The 21,789-nt window shown below is 35.6% G+C and overlaps 1 protein-coding gene across 1 annotated transcript in view; it reads right to left on the reverse strand.

Moving 5' to 3' along the window:
* ADAMTS20 (ADAM metallopeptidase with thrombospondin type 1 motif 20) overlaps window positions 1-21,789 on the reverse strand; it is a 194,168-nt gene that overhangs the window by 70,446 nt on the left and 101,933 nt on the right. Inside the window, exons 15-28 of the mRNA XM_060026168.1 lie at window positions 21,490-21,607; window positions 19,028-19,123; window positions 16,094-16,260; window positions 15,809-15,938; window positions 10,707-10,833; window positions 8,959-9,169; window positions 8,660-8,824; window positions 7,995-8,159; window positions 6,895-7,014; window positions 5,819-5,926; window positions 4,608-4,772; window positions 4,222-4,512; window positions 3,219-3,380; window positions 1,735-1,911 (exon numbers count right to left, since the gene is read on the reverse strand). Coding sequence (XP_059882151.1) covers window positions 1,735-1,911; window positions 3,219-3,380; window positions 4,222-4,512; window positions 4,608-4,772; window positions 5,819-5,926; window positions 6,895-7,014; window positions 7,995-8,159; window positions 8,660-8,824; window positions 8,959-9,169; window positions 10,707-10,833; window positions 15,809-15,938; window positions 16,094-16,260; window positions 19,028-19,123; window positions 21,490-21,607 — 2,202 coding nt within the window. The remainder of the gene's footprint in view (window positions 1-1,734; window positions 1,912-3,218; window positions 3,381-4,221; window positions 4,513-4,607; window positions 4,773-5,818; window positions 5,927-6,894; window positions 7,015-7,994; window positions 8,160-8,659; window positions 8,825-8,958; window positions 9,170-10,706; window positions 10,834-15,808; window positions 15,939-16,093; window positions 16,261-19,027; window positions 19,124-21,489; window positions 21,608-21,789) is intronic.

The following is a 21,789-nucleotide window of genomic DNA, read 5'->3' on the forward strand; positions in this document are numbered from 1 at the left end:
AGTTGTGCATGACTGTGTTCCAATAAAACTTATTTACAAAAATAGGCAATGGGTCAGATTTCATAGTTTGCTGACCCCTGAAATAGAAAATCTGATTCAAAAGCACTTAATTTTAGGAACTTCAATATCTAGCACAAAGCAGGAGACATAAGTAAATGTCTAATGCTTCGTGAATTAATGAATTCATGAACGAGTGGGGAAAATAAAACCTTCGTGTCTGCTTTCCTAATTGAGGCAAAATTCCAAGAAGGCAATCTATGGATTAAGTCTTATTAAGAACTAGGCTTGCAAATTAAACCAATAAAATGAAAGAAAATGTAACAGATATAGTAAGGAGAAAGTGAATTTCCAATCTAAAATGACTAACAAAAAATATCTTTATAGTGAGTTCCTACAGTACTTCACATCTCTCCAACTAAACTGTAAACTCCATAGGGGTAAGAAATATGTCTTTATTATTCCTGTAGCACAGTACCTAGGATATAGCAGACGGTCAGTGAACATATTATTAAGTAAATATGTGAATGCTTTCCATAGCAAAATATGTTTTTTGTTAGTTCCTGAAAAGTAATGGCTCTCTACTTCTAATGCAGCCATTTAACTTTAAGATCCTCCTATAAAGTTAAAATGTTCTGTTGTTTTGTATCAGTCACACTGACTCTAAAGATGAATTTCAGCCTGAACTGGAACTTGACCTGTTCTTCAAATAGCATGAATTGAAACAGGTTTACATTTCATCATAAAGCTTTGACTTGGGTGAAGTAAAACAAGTGTACACATCAGGGTTGGATATAAAACCAGAGTTATAATTATTTTCCAAATAAAGAACTGTTTAACTTTATAAATTTAATTATAAATAGATTATAGACTCCAATCAGTTTTTCACCTGAGAGAAGTATACTTAGTTGTTCATGATTTAAAATATCAAAAGTGACCAAAATGCTAATTTCAATATATTTATATATTAATTATTCTTCAAAGCCTGATATTTGAAAAATACTAGAGGAAATTAATCATTCATAAATATTTATGAATTTTGTCTATGGCTCCAAAAACAATAAAAAATTAAAACAGTTCAAAACACAGTAACTCCACACAGTGGAAGAAATGAATATTCTTATAAACTACTATATAAATCATACTTTTCCATGATGTATGTGACAAACTGTAAACAATTAATTTACTTTGTGTAAGTAAATTTCTCTATATTTTTTAATACAATAATTTTCACATTTCCAAACAAAATACTAAGTTTAACAATGATAAGAACAAGAATGTTACTTGCTTTTAGATCAGTTATTGGACATTGACAGACAAAAGCCACAAACAGTTATATACTCAAACAAGACACAGCCTTAACTTGCCATTGTTATAAGCACAATGTTAACATTATGTACAAATGTAAATAGTAAAATATTTCCAGTTAATTTGTGGGCAAGCCAAAGGTGTACTGAAGAAAGATACTGCCATTAGAATAGTGCTACGGTTCAAAATTCACTTATAAAAAAATAAATACATATAAAACTATTATATATATATATGTATATATTACAGTACTTGAAATTGAATGATTCTTCTTTCAAACTATCAAGCCAAGAGGGCCAATGGTCTACTTTAAAAAAAATCAGAAGATAAAATGTGTGCATCACAATTTATGAAGAGAGGAAATTAAAGTAAAAGGAACATAGAAAAACAAAACAAAACAGAAGGATAAAAATAAGAATACTATCGTACCGATTTCCATGGTCCCCGATGCCATGATACATCATCAGGGCAAGCATGCACATGACATTGTACCACACTAGGTGGCTTGTTTAAGATTTCACAGTTTTGCTCTCGTGACATTTGGCCATTGGGAAATAGACATATTACGAATCGTGATTTTATTCCTCCTCCACATGTTTGTGTACACTAAAAATAAGAAGAAAAATCAAAACTATGTGGCTTCAAAAAGAATATTATATTGCTTTATTCAATGTTGAGTACATAATCAGTATTGCTAGAATTTAGTTATCCTTTCTTATAATCTTATAATTATAAGAAATATATAAGAATATATTTATATTCTTATATAAGAAATATAAGAATCCTTATAGTTCTCAACATTTCTTCCTGGGTAAAAAATAAATCAAAGTTTTAGTTCTATAATTTTTTTTAAAAAAGACAAAATTTTGAGAATTGGTACTGTAGTAGGTATTAACTACATAATGTATGGTATCCTATCAAAAGATGACTGTGTAGCCGTGAAAGCTAATAAGGGAGATCAAAATTTATGAACATAGAAAGATGTTCAGTATATATATATTACATGAAAACAGCAGATGGCAAAGTGGCATGTATAGTATGAACCTATTTCTGGAACCCACACAGAACAAAAGTCTGGCAGGAAATGTATCAAATGTTAAAAGTTCTTATCTTTTCACAATTTTTCATTTTATTTGAATTTTCACTATGAGATTTAACTCAGAAATTAAAAAGTTACTTTCAGTTTGGAAAATAGTAAAAGTACATTTTAAAGAGGTACTTGCTATTTATTAGCACCTGGTCAGAGTGTATCTTTAAACAATGATTTCCAAACTCCTTATGGAGAGAAAATATGTACTAAAATCATTCAGCAAAAATATCTGACTAATTAAATTAGGCAGTTTGTTTTATTCATCCAAAGCCAATGTAAGTCTTTCTTCTTTCTCATGCATAATATAGGTGGAGTTAGTATTCATTATAACCATTTTTAAAACTATCTTCATAATCCCAGTGCCTAAAAAGAATGCCAGGACATGAAGAAAGCACTCAATAACTGACAGCTCTCCATTTAAAAGATTCACCAAATGAATGGTTCAGCCTTCAATTGATATGGATAGAAGGATATAAACATGCCTATATATCACTCTAATTGTTTATATCCGTCTAATTTTCTAAGAAATTAAAACAATAATATACTACTTTTAGAGAGGTTTTAGTAGGTCACAGACCTATTGGCTAGCACAAAGGATTCTGTTAAAAATCTGGAGTATATATTTCCTATCATGAATGAGTGATTTATACCATGACACAATGTCTATTAAAAGAATATATTTTTACTGACTCAATTAAAAAAAAAATCTTTTCTCTGTAGGACAGTGAAGTAAGATTACCCAACAGTAACAATATGAAGTGCTTAACTTTCAGTCTTGCGAGATGTCATAATCTCCACAAGTTTAGGAGATAGTATGACTTACTTCTCCCCAGCTTCCGTAGCTCCACCGTGGACAAGGCCCCGAATCACAGTGCTTTGATTCTGGGGGTTTGGAGGCTGCATTGCAGTAACTGGCACTTTGTCCATTTTCATCCTGGCAAACCACAGCTCTACGCTGAATACCTCCAGCACAACTGCTAGAGCACTGAAAAGGATGGAACACAGGAACACACAAACTGCAGATTCCATGGCACAAAATTACATCAAAAAAACCCCACAAAAAATCAGTACTTTGACTCAAATTCAAGCTCTCCACGTTAAAACCCCCCTCATTGGAATAATAATTTGAATCAAGAATATCTGTCAAAAAAACACTTGGGTTTTTTTTTTTAATACATAATGTGTTTTATTTAACCCAACATAACCAACACTTGGGTTTTAACTAGGGGTTTCATTAGAATTTGTTGATGGAAAGGTGAAGTTTTAAAGCTTGCAAAAGGAAATTCACCCTTGTCCTAAGTGTTAAGTAAAAAGGAATTAAAGTTTTCAGGTCTCACTAGGAAGGAAAAAAACCAAAAGATAATGTTAAGTTACTAAACTTTCACATTGTTTTTCTTTATTTGGTATCTTTACTCTCATATAAAATATGAACCACAGTTGTACCTTTTCTAGTAATCATGATTTTATTCCAGCTTACTGCACTGCTATCAGAGTAATTTCTGGGTTTTGGGGGCTTTTTTCTTCATAAACACTGGTAGTCTTAACACTTAAAAGATTTTCTTTTATTTTTACTATAATAAACTCTGAGATTGTTTTCAAGTGCATTCCTCTGTAATCATAACATCACATTACTGTATAATTCAATAAGAACTCTGGGGAATTGTAATCTGCATCAAAAATTGCTTAATCCTTTTAAGATTTAAACTACTGATCTTCAGAAAAATTTAGCATTAAAAGCATTCGATGTCATTACACACATATCTGTTAAAAGGCCATATAACATAACAAAATTACACAATTAGTATAACTCAATAAAGAGGGCTTACTGATCCCCATGGTCCTGTTCTCCACTGGTTTCCTCTGATTGATGGATGGACCCCTTGATTTTGATTATCTTCTGGTTTGTGAGTTAATGGAAAATTCCTGCCTGGTAAATGGCTTGGCTGCTCAGAGGAACTCGGAAAGTGGCTGTATGTGGGAGGGCAGGCTGCCAGGTTACATTCTTGCTCTATCACAGGGCGGACTTCAGGGTCACAGTAATTCTCATTAATTGGCTGATGATAGTTGATGCATAAAACTTGTCGAGTTGTTTTTCCATGGCCACAGGAAGCTGAACACTGATCACAAATTCAGCCAATAAACTACATTATCTCAAATAGCAAGTATTATATTTAAATTTTTCATTTCATTTTTTTCACACAAAAATACTTACAGGTGACCAATTCCCTGTTTGCCACTCTCCACAAGGGCTAAAACAGACAGCTATTTCAGCTGGTCGGGGTAAGTGGGCACAATATGATTCATCTGCTATTCCATCGTGAGCATCACGACAGCTTACATAGCGGGCTTGATTCCCTCTTCCACAAGACACAGAGCACTAAAAAAATTGAATAATACCAAGGAGTTATACAGGACATTTCCACATCCCTTACACTTGGCTGTTGTTCAAATTTCTAAACCTCAAGTTTATTGAAAAAAGTTAAATTATAAATACTATCACCTGGCATCATTTCTGAGTCAAAGACAGGGCAGTGAATATCCCAATGAGTTTAGAAAATAAATTTCACAAATCAGATATTTGTGGTAATGAAACAAAATACTCAGCTTCTAGGAATATTGATTAGTTGATTGCCAAAATTTAAAAAAGAACAGAAAATATTTTATGTAAGAGAATCTTAAGATATCATTTAAGATAACTTTTGAAGACCTAGGTAATAGAGTAGATAGACTCTCATAATTAAAATATTCAGAGAATATGTGAAACTTAAAAATGTATCTTTCATATATTTTCATATATCTTTCATATATTTAGTATATATTTTCATATATACTAAAGCGAGTATATACTCCGAATAGATTAAAGCCTTCAGTTTAGAAAAACAACATGAATATGTGGTAGTTTAAATAAAGGCTGATAAAAAGCATCACATCTGCTTCTCATAACAACCTGGGACATAAATATTATCATCCCCTGAACTGGTTTCCAAGGCAGAAATAGAGACACAGATGTAGAGAACAAACGTATGGACACCAAGGGGGTAAAGTGGGGGGGTGGTGGTGGGATGAATTGGGAGATTGGGATTGAAATGTATACGCTAATATGTATAAAATAGATAACTAATAAGAACCTGCTGTAAAAAAAAATAAAATAAACATTAAAAAAATAATCAATAAATATTATCATCCCCATTTGGTAGATCAGAAAATAGAGCTAGAAAACTTAAATTTCTTCCCAGAGACACAGAGCTCTTGAAAGGCAGAAGAGGATTTAGTCATTAAATTATCTAATTCTAAACCTTATATTCATCAAAATACCTGAGAATGAATGCATACATTAATTTGGCAAATCTGTAGCAACTATTCTGTGGATGTCTGAAAGGCTCCATAGTAGAAACACTGTACCTCTGAAAGGAATTCACTTACTGGGGTCCAAGAACCATATCGCCATTGTGCTATCTTTCCCATGGGGAGGGCTGGTAATGAAGTGGCCCCAATTTTAGGGATAATTGGGCAAGGTGTAACAATACAGTCCTGTTCAAAAGAAAAATGGGTCTCACAAAACATCAATGAATTAATTAACATTCTGCTTTATACTAAATCCTATACTTCATTTCATCCTCCACATATATAAGTAAAGAACATTTGCACTCTAAACTACAAAGAAGCGATGTAAAGGTTTATATTTTTCAAAAGTACAAAATATGGGCTTCCCTGGTGGCGCAGTGGTTGAGAGTCCGCCTGCCGATGCAGGGGATGCGGGTTCGTGCCCCGGTCGCCCCGGTCCGGGAAGATCCCACATGCCGCGGAGCGGCTGGGCCCGTGAGCCATGGCCGCTGAGCCTGCGCATCCGGAGCCTGTGCTCCGCAACAGGAAAAGCCACAGCAGTGAGAGGCCCGCGTACTGCAAAAAAAAAAAAAAATGTACAAAATACTATTAAGGGCTAGAAGTGGATAGTATGACTCTGAAGGCTAAAGTTTGGATCATTCTGCCTGATGGTTGAAAAGAGTAATAGTCCTTCAAAAATACCACTAAGCTGAGACCTCCTGAATGAACACAGGATGCTCCCTTAGGCAGTACGACACGCTTTAGAGGTTCGGCCTTCTGCAGTTCAAAGGATGGAAATATAAGTTAAATGAGTGATCCAATGGCAGATAAAGAGTAAAAAAAAGGCATCAATAAAGCTGGCAAAACCAAGAACAATATACTTTCTGATGCCCACACACCTTTTGTAAAATATACTTATTTATTTATTTTTTTGGCTGCGCCAGGTCTTAGTTGCAGCATGCGGGATCTACTTCCCTAACCAGGGATCGAACCCAGGCCCCCTGCATTGGGAGCACGGAGCCTTTGCCACTGGACCACCAGGAAAGTCACCCACATACATTTTTAAGGCATAGAAGTTTAAGTGGAAAATATACGTATGGAAATAATTTTAACATATCAATAATCCTCCTGTATCAAACATTTTTGTTTATAATCCATGAAGAGGTGTCCTTTACCTGCCTGTCACTTGGGCGACTAGCTCCATGGCATACTCTATCATCTAGCAGTGCACTAAGTAGCTCATTGACACATTTCACAGCACGCATCTGGTACCCGTGTCCACAGGTGGCTGTGCACTGAAAGAATATAAGCAGATACCAAACACCATTGTTCAAAAATCACATAAACTTAATTTTCTTTGTAAATAGACAGTTAAGAATATACTTTCAGTAGATATTTTTATTGGTCTTTTATACCAGATTCTAGACTTAAAATGAGCAAATTGAATCAACACACACCTTTATTCAAATTTATGGAGATACTAATAAAATAGTGAAGTTAAAATGGACAATTATTATATCTTTAAAGTTATCATGTAAAAATATCAATAGAAGCCTGATATTTTGGAGGCAGAGTCAATACAGTTTAGAGAAACTAAATACTTTTCAAAATCGACCTGGTGCATGCATGTCATTCAATACGCTAAGTAAATTTCAAAGAGATAAAGGAAGAGCATAGGACAGAGTTAAAGGGCAGATGAGAGAAGGTTTCCCAGCAACTGTGGCAACCTGTGTAGGATAATAAGCTGCCCACCCTCATCCAGCAGATTCCTAGCCGCCTGTTTGGCAAAACTTCCTAACAATGCCTACTCTAAATACAGTAAAGATAATAATTTAGACACCGAACATGAAAATGTCTATAGTTTAAATAAAGCTGATGAAAGCATAAAAAAATTTTTATTGAAGTATAGTTGATTTACAACATTACGTTAGTTTCTGGTGTATAGCAAAGTGATTCAGTTATTTATATATATATTCTTTTTCATATTATTTTCCATTATGGTTTATTACAGGATACTGAATATGGTTCCTCGTGAAAACATAAAATTTGTAGCATTTTGCTTAACAAAACTGAATTAAAAAGCAAAGCTAGAATATTTACCACAGCAACATTAGCAGTACTGACAAAATCGTGCAGGTAGGGATTTACATTTCAGGAATCTTTTTCCAAAAAAACACCCAAATTTAGATGCAGCCACTAAAGAGTGAATACACCACAACTTCTGTGTTATTCTGTAATGATGGATTAGAGTAGAAAACCCTTATCATATACTCACAGAACCCCATGGTCCTATTTGCCAGGAAGCACATGCAGGAAGCTCACATGGTCTCAGAGACTCAGGTTTGGTGCTTGGATCACAGAAGCCATCACTCAAGTGATCTTCATTCAGTTGACACCACACCTGCCGCTGCCTTGTTCCTTTTCCACATGTAACAAGACACTGTAAGAATACAACTGACCATTATTTTCAGTATTAGTCAGCACATATACCTACAAAATATATAATGAATGATCAATTTGCATATTCAAATACAGCTGAAAGACCATTCCTAAGGACATTTTCCCTTCACTCCTCAGAAAAATCAGAGATATACACGGGGTAAAATCAGCCATCCCAAACTTCTGCTGCCCAAATCCCAGTGCAAAGGTTGGTTTGTTCCAGAAACAAAGGTACAAAACTAACCTTAGAACAAGTGTATATCTCAGCCTACTGTGGACACTATGAAAGTGGCTATAGGTTAAACATCAGTATGTCATTGTTGGCCAGATATTGTAAACAGTTAAAGAACGAACCATTTTTAAATGTTTTAACTACCTTGATAAAGTTATTTACCACATGATAAAATAAATTGAAAATTTTTTTGAATTATATAGCCTTCGATTGTAAAGCTCTCCTACACAATGTAATAACAGTTCTAAGCCTCATGGGTTTAATGTTACCTCACTCCACTCACTAGTGGCCCAACTGGGACAGGAAAATTCATTGCAATTCTCAGTTGTCACTCGGGGAAGTTCCTGGCATTCTCTGTCAGCAAGACGGTGGCCAAAGTTATTTATACAGTAAGATTCTCGAGACCTCTCCCCTCCTCCACAACTCCTGGAACACTGATTAAAAAAAGAAAAGTGGTGACAAATGGACACAAAATTAAAATTTTAACAAAACTCTAGAGTGACAAATATTTAATTAGAGGTAAAAAAAAAAAGGAGCAACTTTTCTTAAGCAATCTTTTTCTTTGTACCTGGGACCATTCTGAATAATGCCACCTTGTTAAGACACAGTCACCATGGCAGGGTTCTCGGGTCGGAGGTTTAAGCTGGTCACCACAGTAGTGGTCATCTACTGGAACAGTATGTCCTTTATGAATGGAATACTTCATACAGTGGACGTCCAATGACTTATATCCTTGACCACAAAGGGATGAACATTCACTTTTGCCAATGATGTACCACCTTCAAAAAATGATGCTATTACACTTAGGAGGTGTGCCAACGAACACAATTTAAAAAAAGGATTCAGAGAAACTCACGTATATCACTCATCTTTAAAATTTTGTTGCAATTAATGGACAAGCTACCTAAAAATATCTGATGTATCATTGATTTAGGGATGAAAACTTCTTAGACATCAGAGCCCAAACTTTCATTCTATAGATGAGAAAATGAAGACCAGAGGTGCCGTACATTCAAATGGTATGAACACCTGACTTGTCAGAAATCTTACTTTTTTCCAAATAAAATCTAACTTGCACTCCAAATACATAAACATGGAGTGTCTGGTTAAAGACGGAGGTAGGGAACCAGCTATACAGGCACTTGGAGGCAGCTTTGGAGGTCTTAGGAACCCCACGCCTCCCGCTAGACCTTTGAAAACAACTAGTTGAGATCAAGATTGCTCAGTTACGTAGTAGAAGATTTAAGACTACAACTGAATATATTTGACTCATCATCAGGGAGTGCCTCCCTATGCAACCTTTATTTGACGGAGGATCAGGGAATATCTGGGAATATGACTACATCAATAAAGATAAAGCCTTTACAAGTTGGTAAACTTGGTTTTTGTAAGGCATATCACATTTTCTCATTAACTCAAGTAATCTATTTTTAGACATGTTTCCAGGGAAAACACTTTTTTCCACAAGTAAAGTCTGCCAGTTTGGGCCACATTATCTCAATTACAGTCTAGCAATCTCTCAGACAATATGAGTGCACTAGTACAGCAGATAAGAGAATTCATGGAGTTCCTTTCCATCCCACCTGCACCTCAAGGGTTTCACTGTGCTTCACTCTACTGCAATGTAGAGGATGCACCTTGTACAGGCTGTTCTGTCATTAGCCTTTCACTATAGGCCTTCAAATACCACTATAAATATATAAAAATTCTCATCCTTGCTGAGTCAAAGAGGTTCTGGCCATCCCTGAAAGTTGACTGTCACCTGCTACATGGGGGTTATTGCTCTTAGCTTCACTCTAAGACCCATCACAGATAATCAAATAACAAAAATTTTAGAAGAACAAACTTTCTGCCATGATCTAGGATCATGTTCCTAATGTTTAACGGACAAAATACTGATAAGATGTAGAAATCAATTTATTGATTAATCCTCAAACTTTAAAAGTTTATTCGTTCATGAGTTCAATGAGAATTATAGGATAGTGCTACAAAATGTATTGTTTCAGATCTTTAAACCATAGGTTTTCAGATTAGAGTTTTCCTGTATTTATTTTACAGACAAATTTGATTCGATTTCTTACACAAAATATTGAGGCCTCTATACTGGAATTCAGCAAATACTATGAATAAAAAACTCAAACCAACTTCCGAGTTTCACAGTAAGTTAGTGAGTCTAAAGTTTTTTAACCGAAGGGGCAAAGGATAGACATTAATTACACGTCCACCCTGTGAGAGGCACTACACTAGATGTTTACATCTTACCTCACTTACTGATTTTAACCTGGTTACATTATACATTATTTCTCTTTTACTTACCTTAGTTCACAGTCTGTATTGCACCTTTCAGTCACCAACAATGGAAGTGGTAAGTGGTCACATCTTTGATCAGACACTACCATATGATCACTCTTACGTACACAGATAATTTTTCTTCTATGAAGACCTTGGCCAAAGCCAAATGAAAATTTAAAATTAAAGGAAAATTCACATAAGGAGATGTTGCATAATCATTTACTTCTGCTAATAGCCTGAAGGATTATGCTAAGAAAGCAAAAAAAAAAAAAAAAATTCCAGCATAGCATACAAATAGGCTAGCATATTGATCTAGTCAGGAATGACTTTCTGCAATAAGCAAGCTGAATCCTGAAACACTGAGGAGTTTGCTTAGTAGAGAGACATAAGGGAAGGTGGGACAGGTGTGGAGTAGAAAGAAATTTATTATAGCTGTATTGAAGTGTTGCTAATAGAGAACTGAATGGCCAGGGTCAGTGCTGACGATACATGATACAGGATACACAATACATGATACACTACACCCCTGTTCCCCATTATTTGTTTCCCTTTTCCCTGTAACAAAATTACAGTCTCCACTTGCTACAGTGTTACTATAACTTCCTATAGGAGGAGCAGACTTCGCTGCCCATTGACATCAGGCTTATGACAACCACCTGTAAGGGGATGTGACCTATTCCAGTTCCAAGCAGAAGCTCTAAAAGCCACGGTATGCTTCTGCCAACTCTCCTTCCCTTTTCCCTCCGTCTCTAAAACAGCCTTTCCCAGATGGTGCTGATCTTTCAGCCTGGAATCATGAATGAAAAAGGCAGCACAGACAGACTTTAGTTAATAATAATGGATCAATTGTAATAAATGTGCAACACAAACGCAAGATGATAACAATAGGGGAACTGGGGAGGGAGGGTATGGACGAAGGGGGAATATGCAAATTTTCTGTACTTTCTGTTAACTTTTCTATAAACCTAAAACTTTTTTTTTTTTTTTTTTTTTTTTTTTTTTGCGGTACGCGGGCCTCTCACTGTTGTGGCCTCTCCCGTTGCGGAGCACAGGCTCCGGACGCGCAGGCTCAGCGGCCATGGCTCACGGGCCCAGCCGCTCCGTGGTATGTGGGATCTTCCCGGACCGGGGCACGAACCCGTGTCCCCTGCATCAGCAGGTGGACTCTCAACCACTGCGCCACCAGGGAAGCCCTAAACCTAAAACTTCTTTAAAAAAATAAAGTCTATTAATTTTTTTGAAAAATGACACGGATGCAGATACCAAGCTGGAGAAGAATCAGAGCCAATTAGCAGCCAACACATAGTATGAGCGAGAAATAAACCTTTATTGTTCTAAGTCATTGAGATTTGGCGGTTGTTTGTATGGGGCATAACCACAGCAAAAGCAAACTAAGAGAAGCCACAGGGGCCAGAGTAGACTGAACTTTGCACTTTCTGCAATGAGGAGACAGGAATAAGTTTAAGCCATCAGTGCCATGATCAAATTTCTGTTTTATCCAAGTTCAACTGTATACTTTCAGTTAGTTAAACATGAACATGCATGTTTATCTCTGCTCCTTCCTAAATACCATCTGAGGTAACTATAAAGAATTTTGAAAAGGCAAAAACCTCAAGTAACAAAAAGCAAAAAGTATAAAGAAGGAAACACAGCAGGCAAGAAAAGGAAATTCTGAATATGAAAAGAAGATGGAAATAACTATTGTAATAGAGCCAAGGAAGCTGAAATCTAAGGTCGTGGAGGAAGAAAGTAAGAAACAAACCATTCATGCCACAGAATCCAAGCAAAGTCCAGGAGTCAAAAACACCAGTTTCCTCTAAAGAGGTGAATGTGTGAGGGGTAGGCCTGAGAAAATGGAGAAGTGACTGAACACTATTTATGAAGATTGGTCAGACTCCTACCTTCTCGTCGAGAGCAGCACTGCCCAATAAAAACATGACGTGAACCACATGTAAGTTTACATTGTCTTGTAGTGACATTAAGAAGTAAAAAGATAGAAGTATCCAAGATAATATCCAAATAGGATCATTTCCACCTGATAGCAATGTAAACATTATTGATGATGTATTTTACATTCTTTTTTCATACTAAGTCTATAGAATTCATTGTGCATTTCACACTTACACCACATTTCAATGGGCTAGCCACATGTGGCTAGTGGCTACCATATTGGACAGCAAAGCTCTAGAGAAGGTGAACTTGAGGGCACAGACACAGCAGCTGAGGGAAGTTAGGGAGTTGTACTAAAAAGGGAAGTTGTACTAAAAATAGGGGTATTCAGTAAAAGTCCCATACTGAATGATGAGACCCAGGCCCACTGGGCTCTCCCTCCATTTCCCTCTGGCTCCAAGCCAATTTTTATGGTTTCTCCCATCCCCTAACTGACCATCAGAAGATGGGAGAACTCCTCTCTTGGAAAACTCTTCAGCCCAAGAAAAAAGGTCAAATGACAATGACATTTGGGGCTTCTCCCCCAGTGACACAAGAAAGGACTACTTAGAGATCCAATTACTCTATAATGAGGGTTGACTTATCTAACCCACACAGGACTTTCAGTTGGTACTTTAGTCTTAAATATGAACAAACAGCAAAGGATCAGCAGACACTTTAGGAAAGTCACTCACACAAAAGAGGCCAAAAGAAGCAGAAGCAAAACAGAACTAAGATGAAATAGATACGTCAGGGGGCAGAAGAAACTTACAAGACTAAGATTAATACTCTCGAGGACATGGGTGTTGCATCCATGAAACAAAAGCAAGCTGTTGAGAAGAAACATTAAGAAAACAAGGTACATTTGGAGAGGAAATTAGGAGATGAGAGATCAGTCCAGGAGGCTGGATATCCAGACAATACAAATTTTACAAAGACAGAAGAGAAAATTTAACATGAAGAAATTATCAAAGAAATCATGCACAAAACTTCTCAAGTCAAAGAATCTATGTTTCCCGATTGGAATGCATCCTCATTACCTAGGAAAAGAGACAAATAAAAAAGCCGCACCGACGCACATTGTCTTGCTATTCCACACCACCAGAATTAAGGTGGGGAGAAACAAAACTTCCACATCAGGAAGTGTCATATCCAAGCACGGGAAATCAGAAAATGAGCCAGAAAACAAGATTTTCAACATTCTAAAGGAAAACAGTCTAGTTTAGAATTTTATATGAGCCAAGCTATCAATCCAACGCGCGAATAGAATAATGCTATTTTCAGAGAGAAAAAGAATTCCAAAAACCTGCCTCTCTTTCTCAGGAAAGTACTGACAGATATGTTCCTCGCAATGGAGGAAATAAAAAGAGGAATTCATAGGATTTAGAACACAGGGAATCAAATACATAAAAAAGGGAAAGTGCATGATGACAGCCGTGTAACAGGCCTGAAAAGCAACACGGCCAAGTTAGAGCACGAGAGAAGAGGGCCACAGGAGCAACAGATGAGGAAAAATAAAGGAAAATTGAAACTGGTACATTGAATAATGTGCTTCAAGATACCAAGACAAAATTTATAGCACTCACAAAAAGTTGGGGGACTGACCATTTTCAGTACACAGGAAACAAGTAAACAAAACTGAAGCAACTTCACTTTAAAGAAACCCAAAAGTTACACACACACATCAAAGGAACTATAATCATAGTATACGTTGTGGCAATTGATTTAATAGCTCCTTTCCTCTGGCACACAAGAGAGCTCTCCTGGTTCAGACTTCCAAACTATCTCAAAATGCCTCGTCCCACCTTTCATTTGGATCTTGTTATTTTTTATTTGGTGTGTTCCCCACATTTTAGAATGTTCTTTCACTCAACTGTTACTTAGATTTCTTCTAGCTCCCCATATCCACTGCCAGAGACCAGCTTACCCAGTTATGCTGGAATGCTTGTCCCAGCTCCCCAAACCGAAATTCTCTTCTATAAAGCATAACCAGGGTCTTTCGTCAAAATGAATTCCTCCATCTCCTGTGTTCCTAAAGCTTTGTTCCTACTTACAGCGTTGTCCCAGTCAGCCTGGCATCATCTACTTCAGTCTCCCTCCCCGGAGACACTGCTCAAACAGGAATGCCTGTTTCCACGCTATCATCCAGGCACCCCTGTCCCGACACCACAGGACGAAGTCTGTGCCTTTTTCTGAATGGGATACCACAATTTCTTTGGCACCTTGAGGTCAGTTTGTTAAAATGTCCCGCATGTTTCCATCATCTGTGATCACTGCCTCTGGCCACCTACCTTCTCTCAGCTCTTTTCCATACTGTTCTGATCTGCCTCTCTTCTGACTCACTGCTCCCCTAATTGCCAAAACTTGTCTCTAGTCCCCATCAGAACTACCTTTCCATTCTATACAAACTTCCCTGTATTTTCCCGTTTCACCTCCTCAAACTGCCCCCTCCACCTTTCCTGGGGTCTTCTCTGTGCATACCTGTAGCATTGCATTTACCATTTAAAACTAAGATGACCTACGCATGCCTCTGTTTCATCCATATGACTTTAAAGCTTTAATGCAAATCAGGGTCCTAATAATCCAAAACAAAGTAGCCTCTCAATAAACATTTACTGATTTGCACAAATGTAGCATCACACAACTAGGTATTCGTAATTACAGATTGCCCAAAGACACCAGTCTCTTCATTTGCTTTCTCTACTACAAATTTCGCTGTTTTTCCATCTCCCTCTATATTCCTTTCAGTTACCCATCCATCAGTACAAACACATTTCCTTGTGGTCAGAGAAGGGAAATAAAAGAATGAGAGAATGTTGACACCCCAACACTAAAAGAGGGAGATGGGTGGCTGGGAAAGTGTGTTGAGGGGAAAGGACAAGAGGGTGGGTATTTCACCGGGAAACAGAGTCCCAGTTAGAGAACCCTTCTGTGACAGCGAGAAAGAGAACGAGGACATGATAGGGAAGAAGCAGTGATGGAGAACGTTGAAAAGGGTAGAGATAAGGGAGGCTGTTAAGTATAAGAACCAAAGAATAAGTGGGGAGAAAAGCAGGAAGAGAAAAAAGACAGAAAACCTCTGTATGTCTGTGTGGTGTACATGCCTGGATTCCACAGGCAGTCAGACTCAAGAGCACCCCAGATTATACCAGCATGCAGAGCTGAACTTTTGTCTCTTTCATTTAATACCAGTGTACCTTGACACATTTTTGTACAGTCTTGCCATGGTCCATATGGGTCCCACGTGAACAGATCACTCTTCTCTTCCATGGGGATATTGAAGGAATAACGTACATCAGGGTTGTAGAGATTACCCACACATAAAACCTCAATAAAAATACAAAGGAGCATACCATTAATTCATAAAAGATATACTCTTAAAAGATATAATTTTTATGTTTAATAATAAATGCAAAGCACTTAAGCATCATACTTTACTAACATGATTAAAACTATCTTATTAACAACTACTGAGAATTTACCTGCAAAAGAAGTTCTTCTTCCAGCCGATCAGTACTATTAATTCTTTCAATCGAGTTGTTTGAACCACTGTATTCAAAAATAGCTCCTTGTACGTTGATTTCTTTTTTGGACATACTTACAACAAAATTCCCATTCAAAAGAAAATTCCCTTGAGTGTCTGATAATGCTGTAGAAGGAGAGTACTCATGAAATAGCAAAACCAGTCAATGGTACAGAAGCATTTTTAACTTTTACAATTCACATCCTTTTTTTGAAATTAGAGAATATAAATTAATATGGAGGAAATAAACTTTATTTTACTGTAAAGGGGTATCTAAGCCATATGCAGGGAAACTTCAGCACATCAGCCAAAGACATGAAAATAAATTCATCCCATAGTTTTTCCTTCCGAGAAGGTCATGTTCCACAAGGTGTGCAGCTCTGGGAGAGACACACAAGAAGTGGGAAAACAGAAAGAAGTCATGCACGGGCCTGCAGACAGATCAGCTAAATCAATCCTGGTCATCCATGGTGAGGAAAGAAAGGGCAGCCAGATCGCTGCAGCATTCCGTTAATGCTTATCTTGGAAAAAATGTACAAAGCTTCAACACTCTAGCGTCAACGTTCTAAAAGGCCATGCCTCTCCACTCCTCTCTCTGTAAACATCTGGATCTTCTTCATGGCAAGGCGTTCATCACTGCTCATGCATACGTGAGTGACTGCTGCTTTTCAGAATCCTCTGACCTCCCTCTCTGTTCTTACCCTTTCTTATTCTCTCTTTTTCCCCAATGACAGGTATTAATATCAGCCTATCAAATATGTATCCGTTTGTCTATCTATATACTAATATTTACATATGTATATAATAGAGTATGTAACAATATGTATTCACGATTTGTTACTTTTTATTTATTTTTTATTTATTTTTTGTTGTTGTTACTTTTTAAACGCAAAAAGTACATGGTGTCCACAGTGATGTGGTAGTAAAAAGACCACAGAATTTGGTATTAGAACAACTGGTTTAAATTCAAGTTGTTCCAATTAATTACTATGTGATCTTGGATAAACTACTTGCTTCCTAATTGCATAACAGGAATAATAAAAATTCTTACCTCACAGGCTTTTAATCGGAATCAAATTTGGAAAGTGTTTGTAAAAGTGTATAAACTGTAAAAAAGCACTGTGCTTTTTTTTAACTTTCAAGAGGATATATGATATTTTAAATTTTGCACTAATAAAAACTCCATATTAATAAAATATATTTTTGCTGCTTTACTTCTCAGTGGAATAACTGTTTTGGAAAACATTTGTTTGGTCTTCCAGGGAACCCCACCCAAAGCATACAAATTACCTATGATTAAACTTACTAAATACTACACACCTCAAAGCAACCATGAAGGGATTACTGCCAAAGACATTTGGTGTTCCTGTGTCTGTATGGACTATGGTGATTGTCTTTATACATTACACTGAATTCAATGAAGAACAAATAAAGTTCCACATTTATCCTATAAACTGAAAATCTGGACATTATCAGAAGTGGATAGGCCTATTTAAGGGACTACCAGTTACATTAAAACTAAGGGAAATAAAACTTTACTGAGAAAAATTGTATACATTTCATTATTTTTAGTTACCAAAGCAAATTTCATAAATATAAATATTTTACAAGTCCTTTCTAATGACTTCACATGTTTATTTTGCTCACTCCAATTTAGATTTTGATATTTCCATTAGTAGTTCTTTTACAAAGTATAGTGATACTTTATTGGTGAACATTTCCAATTTTTAAACTTGGGCAGAACCCAAATATCTATATTTGGATCCTAAGAGAGACATATGAAATTATCTACAATATGGTAGCATATATCTATGTATATGCAAAAGAAAAAGAATTGCAACTAAATGTAAAACGTTAAAACATTTACATTTGATTTTCTTTGGAAAATTTTTGCATTTTTTATAGAGGTGAAATTGACACAACATAGAATTAACCATTTTCGACTGAAGAATTTGATAGCACTTAGTACATTCACAATGTTGTATAACCACCACCTCTACTTAGTTCTAAAACTTTTTCATCATCCCAAAAGGAAAACCTGCATCTCTTCAGCAGTCGTTCTCTTTACAATTGACTCTATAATGCCAAATGTAATTCTTGAGATAAGCTGTTCATTATATATTCAGATTTCAAGTTAGAAGAGTTGATTACTTGGGCCAATACTTCACATTTCATTAATGTGAAGCAGGTACTTTCTCATTATCAGCTTTGCATCACCAGTTTGGTGAATTACGAATTAGTCAATATTAAGGTATTTATCAGACACAAAGAAAAGGTTTGTAAAGCATTCTTTTCATCTCTGGGCCTAAGTGAAATTCTTTAAGCCTAAAAGCTAATTTCCAAAAATAAACAACAACTGAAATTTATACTCTAGAATTAGCTAAAGGACAATATACTATAACTATACTCATTAACATCTAAAAATATGAAACCATAGTTCTTTCTGCCTTTCTGTAACATAAGAGCTTTGTAAAAGTTGTATTTAAAGACTTTTGCTACATGGTAAAGACATTTAAGAAAATTCTTTAAAACATTTAACCCCAAAGAGGTCTATAATTAACTTTAGATAAAGGTAGAAGGATAGAGGATTTTATTCTAAATACACACACAACTTTAACTGAATATAACCTCTGGTTTTCTAAAACACCCTCATGGGAGAAAAAGTTTAATTTACTTTCCAGAATTTAGTTAAGGATTTTTAAGATAGGATATGGTGTGTAGCTCAAAAGGAAATCACGCATAGGGAGTCAGATGACTTAAGCTCAGTGTGAACTGAAATTGCATGTTTGTTCAAGGGGCTCTTCTTGCCTTCCAAGAATTTACAGCACCCACAGACCTCTGTGAAATTGCACACGAACCACATACTGGCTCCTGTTTAACTAAAAACGTTTACCCAGGTAATTGTCATCTTCTGGTTTTCCAGAATAGCTGTGCTGAAGAATATCAATGTTTGTTGCTCCTGGGGGAATCTTTACAACGACATTATAACCTGCAATAGAAGTTTACACATGTTAACTTTCACAAAAAGCAGAATGGCCAGGAGGCTAGTACCGCTGAAAGAAAAATCTGAATAGCATAGCAGACTTAGTTTCATTTTATCTTTGAAAGATGATATCGTGCTTATTCTTTTTGAATCAGTGTCTCATATAAATTACTAAGGATTAAGAAAAAGTGGTTGTTGTCTAGAAATACACAGTCTGGGATTCTTAAAGTACATTTCTTAATTACTCTTACTTCTAAAATTCTGAATATAGAATAAGAATGAAACTAGTATTTTAGCTCCTGAACTATTTAGCACACATACTCATTTTAAAATTTGACCAATACTTTTACATCTTATACTTCCTAATGAGGAAAAAAATTCTAAATGCTATTCACAAGTCCAGGAGATATAAAAATAGTTGGTCATTGCTATATGTGTACACAGACTCAGTGAACAGCAAAATAATGAAAGTTAAAGAGAAACATTTTTCTTAAGCTTTTAGGTTCTAGTGTAAGCAAGAATCCCTACAGCTACCCCCCAAATTTTACATTATTTTGTAAAGTCTACTAACAAATTGTCAAAAGAAAAGTAAAAAGTTTACTCAAGAGAAATGAAAATGTTTCTGTTTTATGAGACCGAATTCAACAACACTGGCACTTCTCAAAAGATGAGGAAACACTATATCAGATATACATTAAACAAGAAGCAACGTTTCTCCTGCACTAAGACCACTCATGTCACAGTTTTCCGAATACTCTCAGGTTTTAAGTCAACAATTAATTTTGCTCTAGTGATATTATTCTAAGTTTTTCCTTTCCCTTTTTAGGATTTTCCTCTTTTATTTAATACATAAAAGGAGTTAAAATTTTTCTTATGTACTGACTTGATAAATATAGAATGAACTTAAGAAAAGGAAGTTTTCAAAGAGCTTACGTTTGAAACCTTGATATGAAATTACCTTGCATGTTTTTAGAGCAGCCTCATTTATTTATATCTCTTTAAGATATCACATTTAAACGTAAAGTGATAAATGATCTGATGATTCTGTATACACTATATGCATATTGGGTGTAGGTTATAAGCCTACAAAAATAATTTTGACTCATGATTTTTTCACTATAAAATATCCCTACCAGCTCCACTATTTTACGTCTTTGCTATTTTTTCAAGAAAGCGTTCCTAGGCATTGCAAATGTGACAAAATGAAGGCTACCACCAGGGGGCAGTAATGTGACAAACGCTATTCAGACCCCTGCACATGAGTTTAAGATCTTTTTCCGTTTGCAAACTGATCAAGTCATAGTACAATTTTGTCAAGGTTAAATATATGATCATAATTTGGTGCATGTGGTTTTACACAGAAAAAAAAAATTTTTTTTCAGTGAATACAGACCAGACTTTGATAAATGTGTGCCATAGGTTACAAAAGGGGATCAAATATTTACGGCTCCCGTGAAATAATGAATCATAATAACTAGAAAAATAATGTCAAATTATCTAGTAACTAAGATTCATAAGCACGACCAGAGTATGAAATGTACTATGCTTTTCATATAGATAAAAATATAAATTGTGTTTTAAATTATACTGCTTTAACTGAATTCTTACTAACTTAAACAACTATGTTCAAAAATATGTGAATACAATTTAAAGCTGAACAATAAAGCTGTAATAAAAAATACATTTTTATTTTGCAAGGAAAGTTTTAAAAGGCTGCTTTTTATTACCATAAAAAGAAAAAGTTTTCTCAGAAAATTTAATGGAAAATGTCTGACATATTGTATTCTCATAATTTTGAAGAAAAATGAAACCGTGGCCAAACATCAATTATATCTGTAATCCAGATACTTCCCGAAAAATCAAATGTAACACTAATTCCAGATTAGCACTGAAGTTAATGGTTTCATCCTTCACCTTCAATCAGTTTCAATATATCATCAATATGAAACACAGTAGATAGGCCAGGTCACGCACAAAAAAATGTGGTTCAAATGATTAAAAATAATTGAAAGCGAATTTCCTAGAAAAATTATAAATAAATACAATACAAATTACAGGAAGAGCAGTAAAAACATTTCTTTAACTGGGGGACTATTCACACACCATTGTCAAGCTGTACCACATTTACTCTAATAAATGCACCTAACAAATTTTTAAGGATCAGATTTGTCTTAAAGCAGGTTATTCATTAATTAATTAATGTATTCATTAATTCAATGATACATCTGGTATAAGATTTAATTAATCATTATGAACTAAGGTACAGAATAGACAAAACAATAACGAGCCATTACTATTATTCCTTCATTATATACTCCATTATATACTCCATTATACCCAAAGAGAAAATTAGAAAGAACTGCACAGCTCACCATAATGGGCACTGTTGAAGGCACCTGCCATTGTCCTGCATGAGGAGTTATCCCCACCACACACTCCACATCTGTCTCTCCTGGCCTTGGAATTTAATACGTGATCACAGCCAGCTTGCTTCAAAATACAATAATTACAATGAACGTCATAAAAAGGACTAATGAAAAGCATGGTGCTTTATAAACAAAGTTCTTTTCAAAAATATTCTTTCAATTAATAGGAGATTCAATACACAGGGTTTTTTCAGAATACTGATCTTGTTTGTACACCAGTATTTTCACACATCTGTTCACATGGTT

Source organism: Delphinus delphis, chromosome 11, assembly GCF_949987515.2.
Source record: "Delphinus delphis chromosome 11, mDelDel1.2, whole genome shotgun sequence".
Taxonomy (NCBI): domain Eukaryota; kingdom Metazoa; phylum Chordata; class Mammalia; order Artiodactyla; family Delphinidae; genus Delphinus; species Delphinus delphis.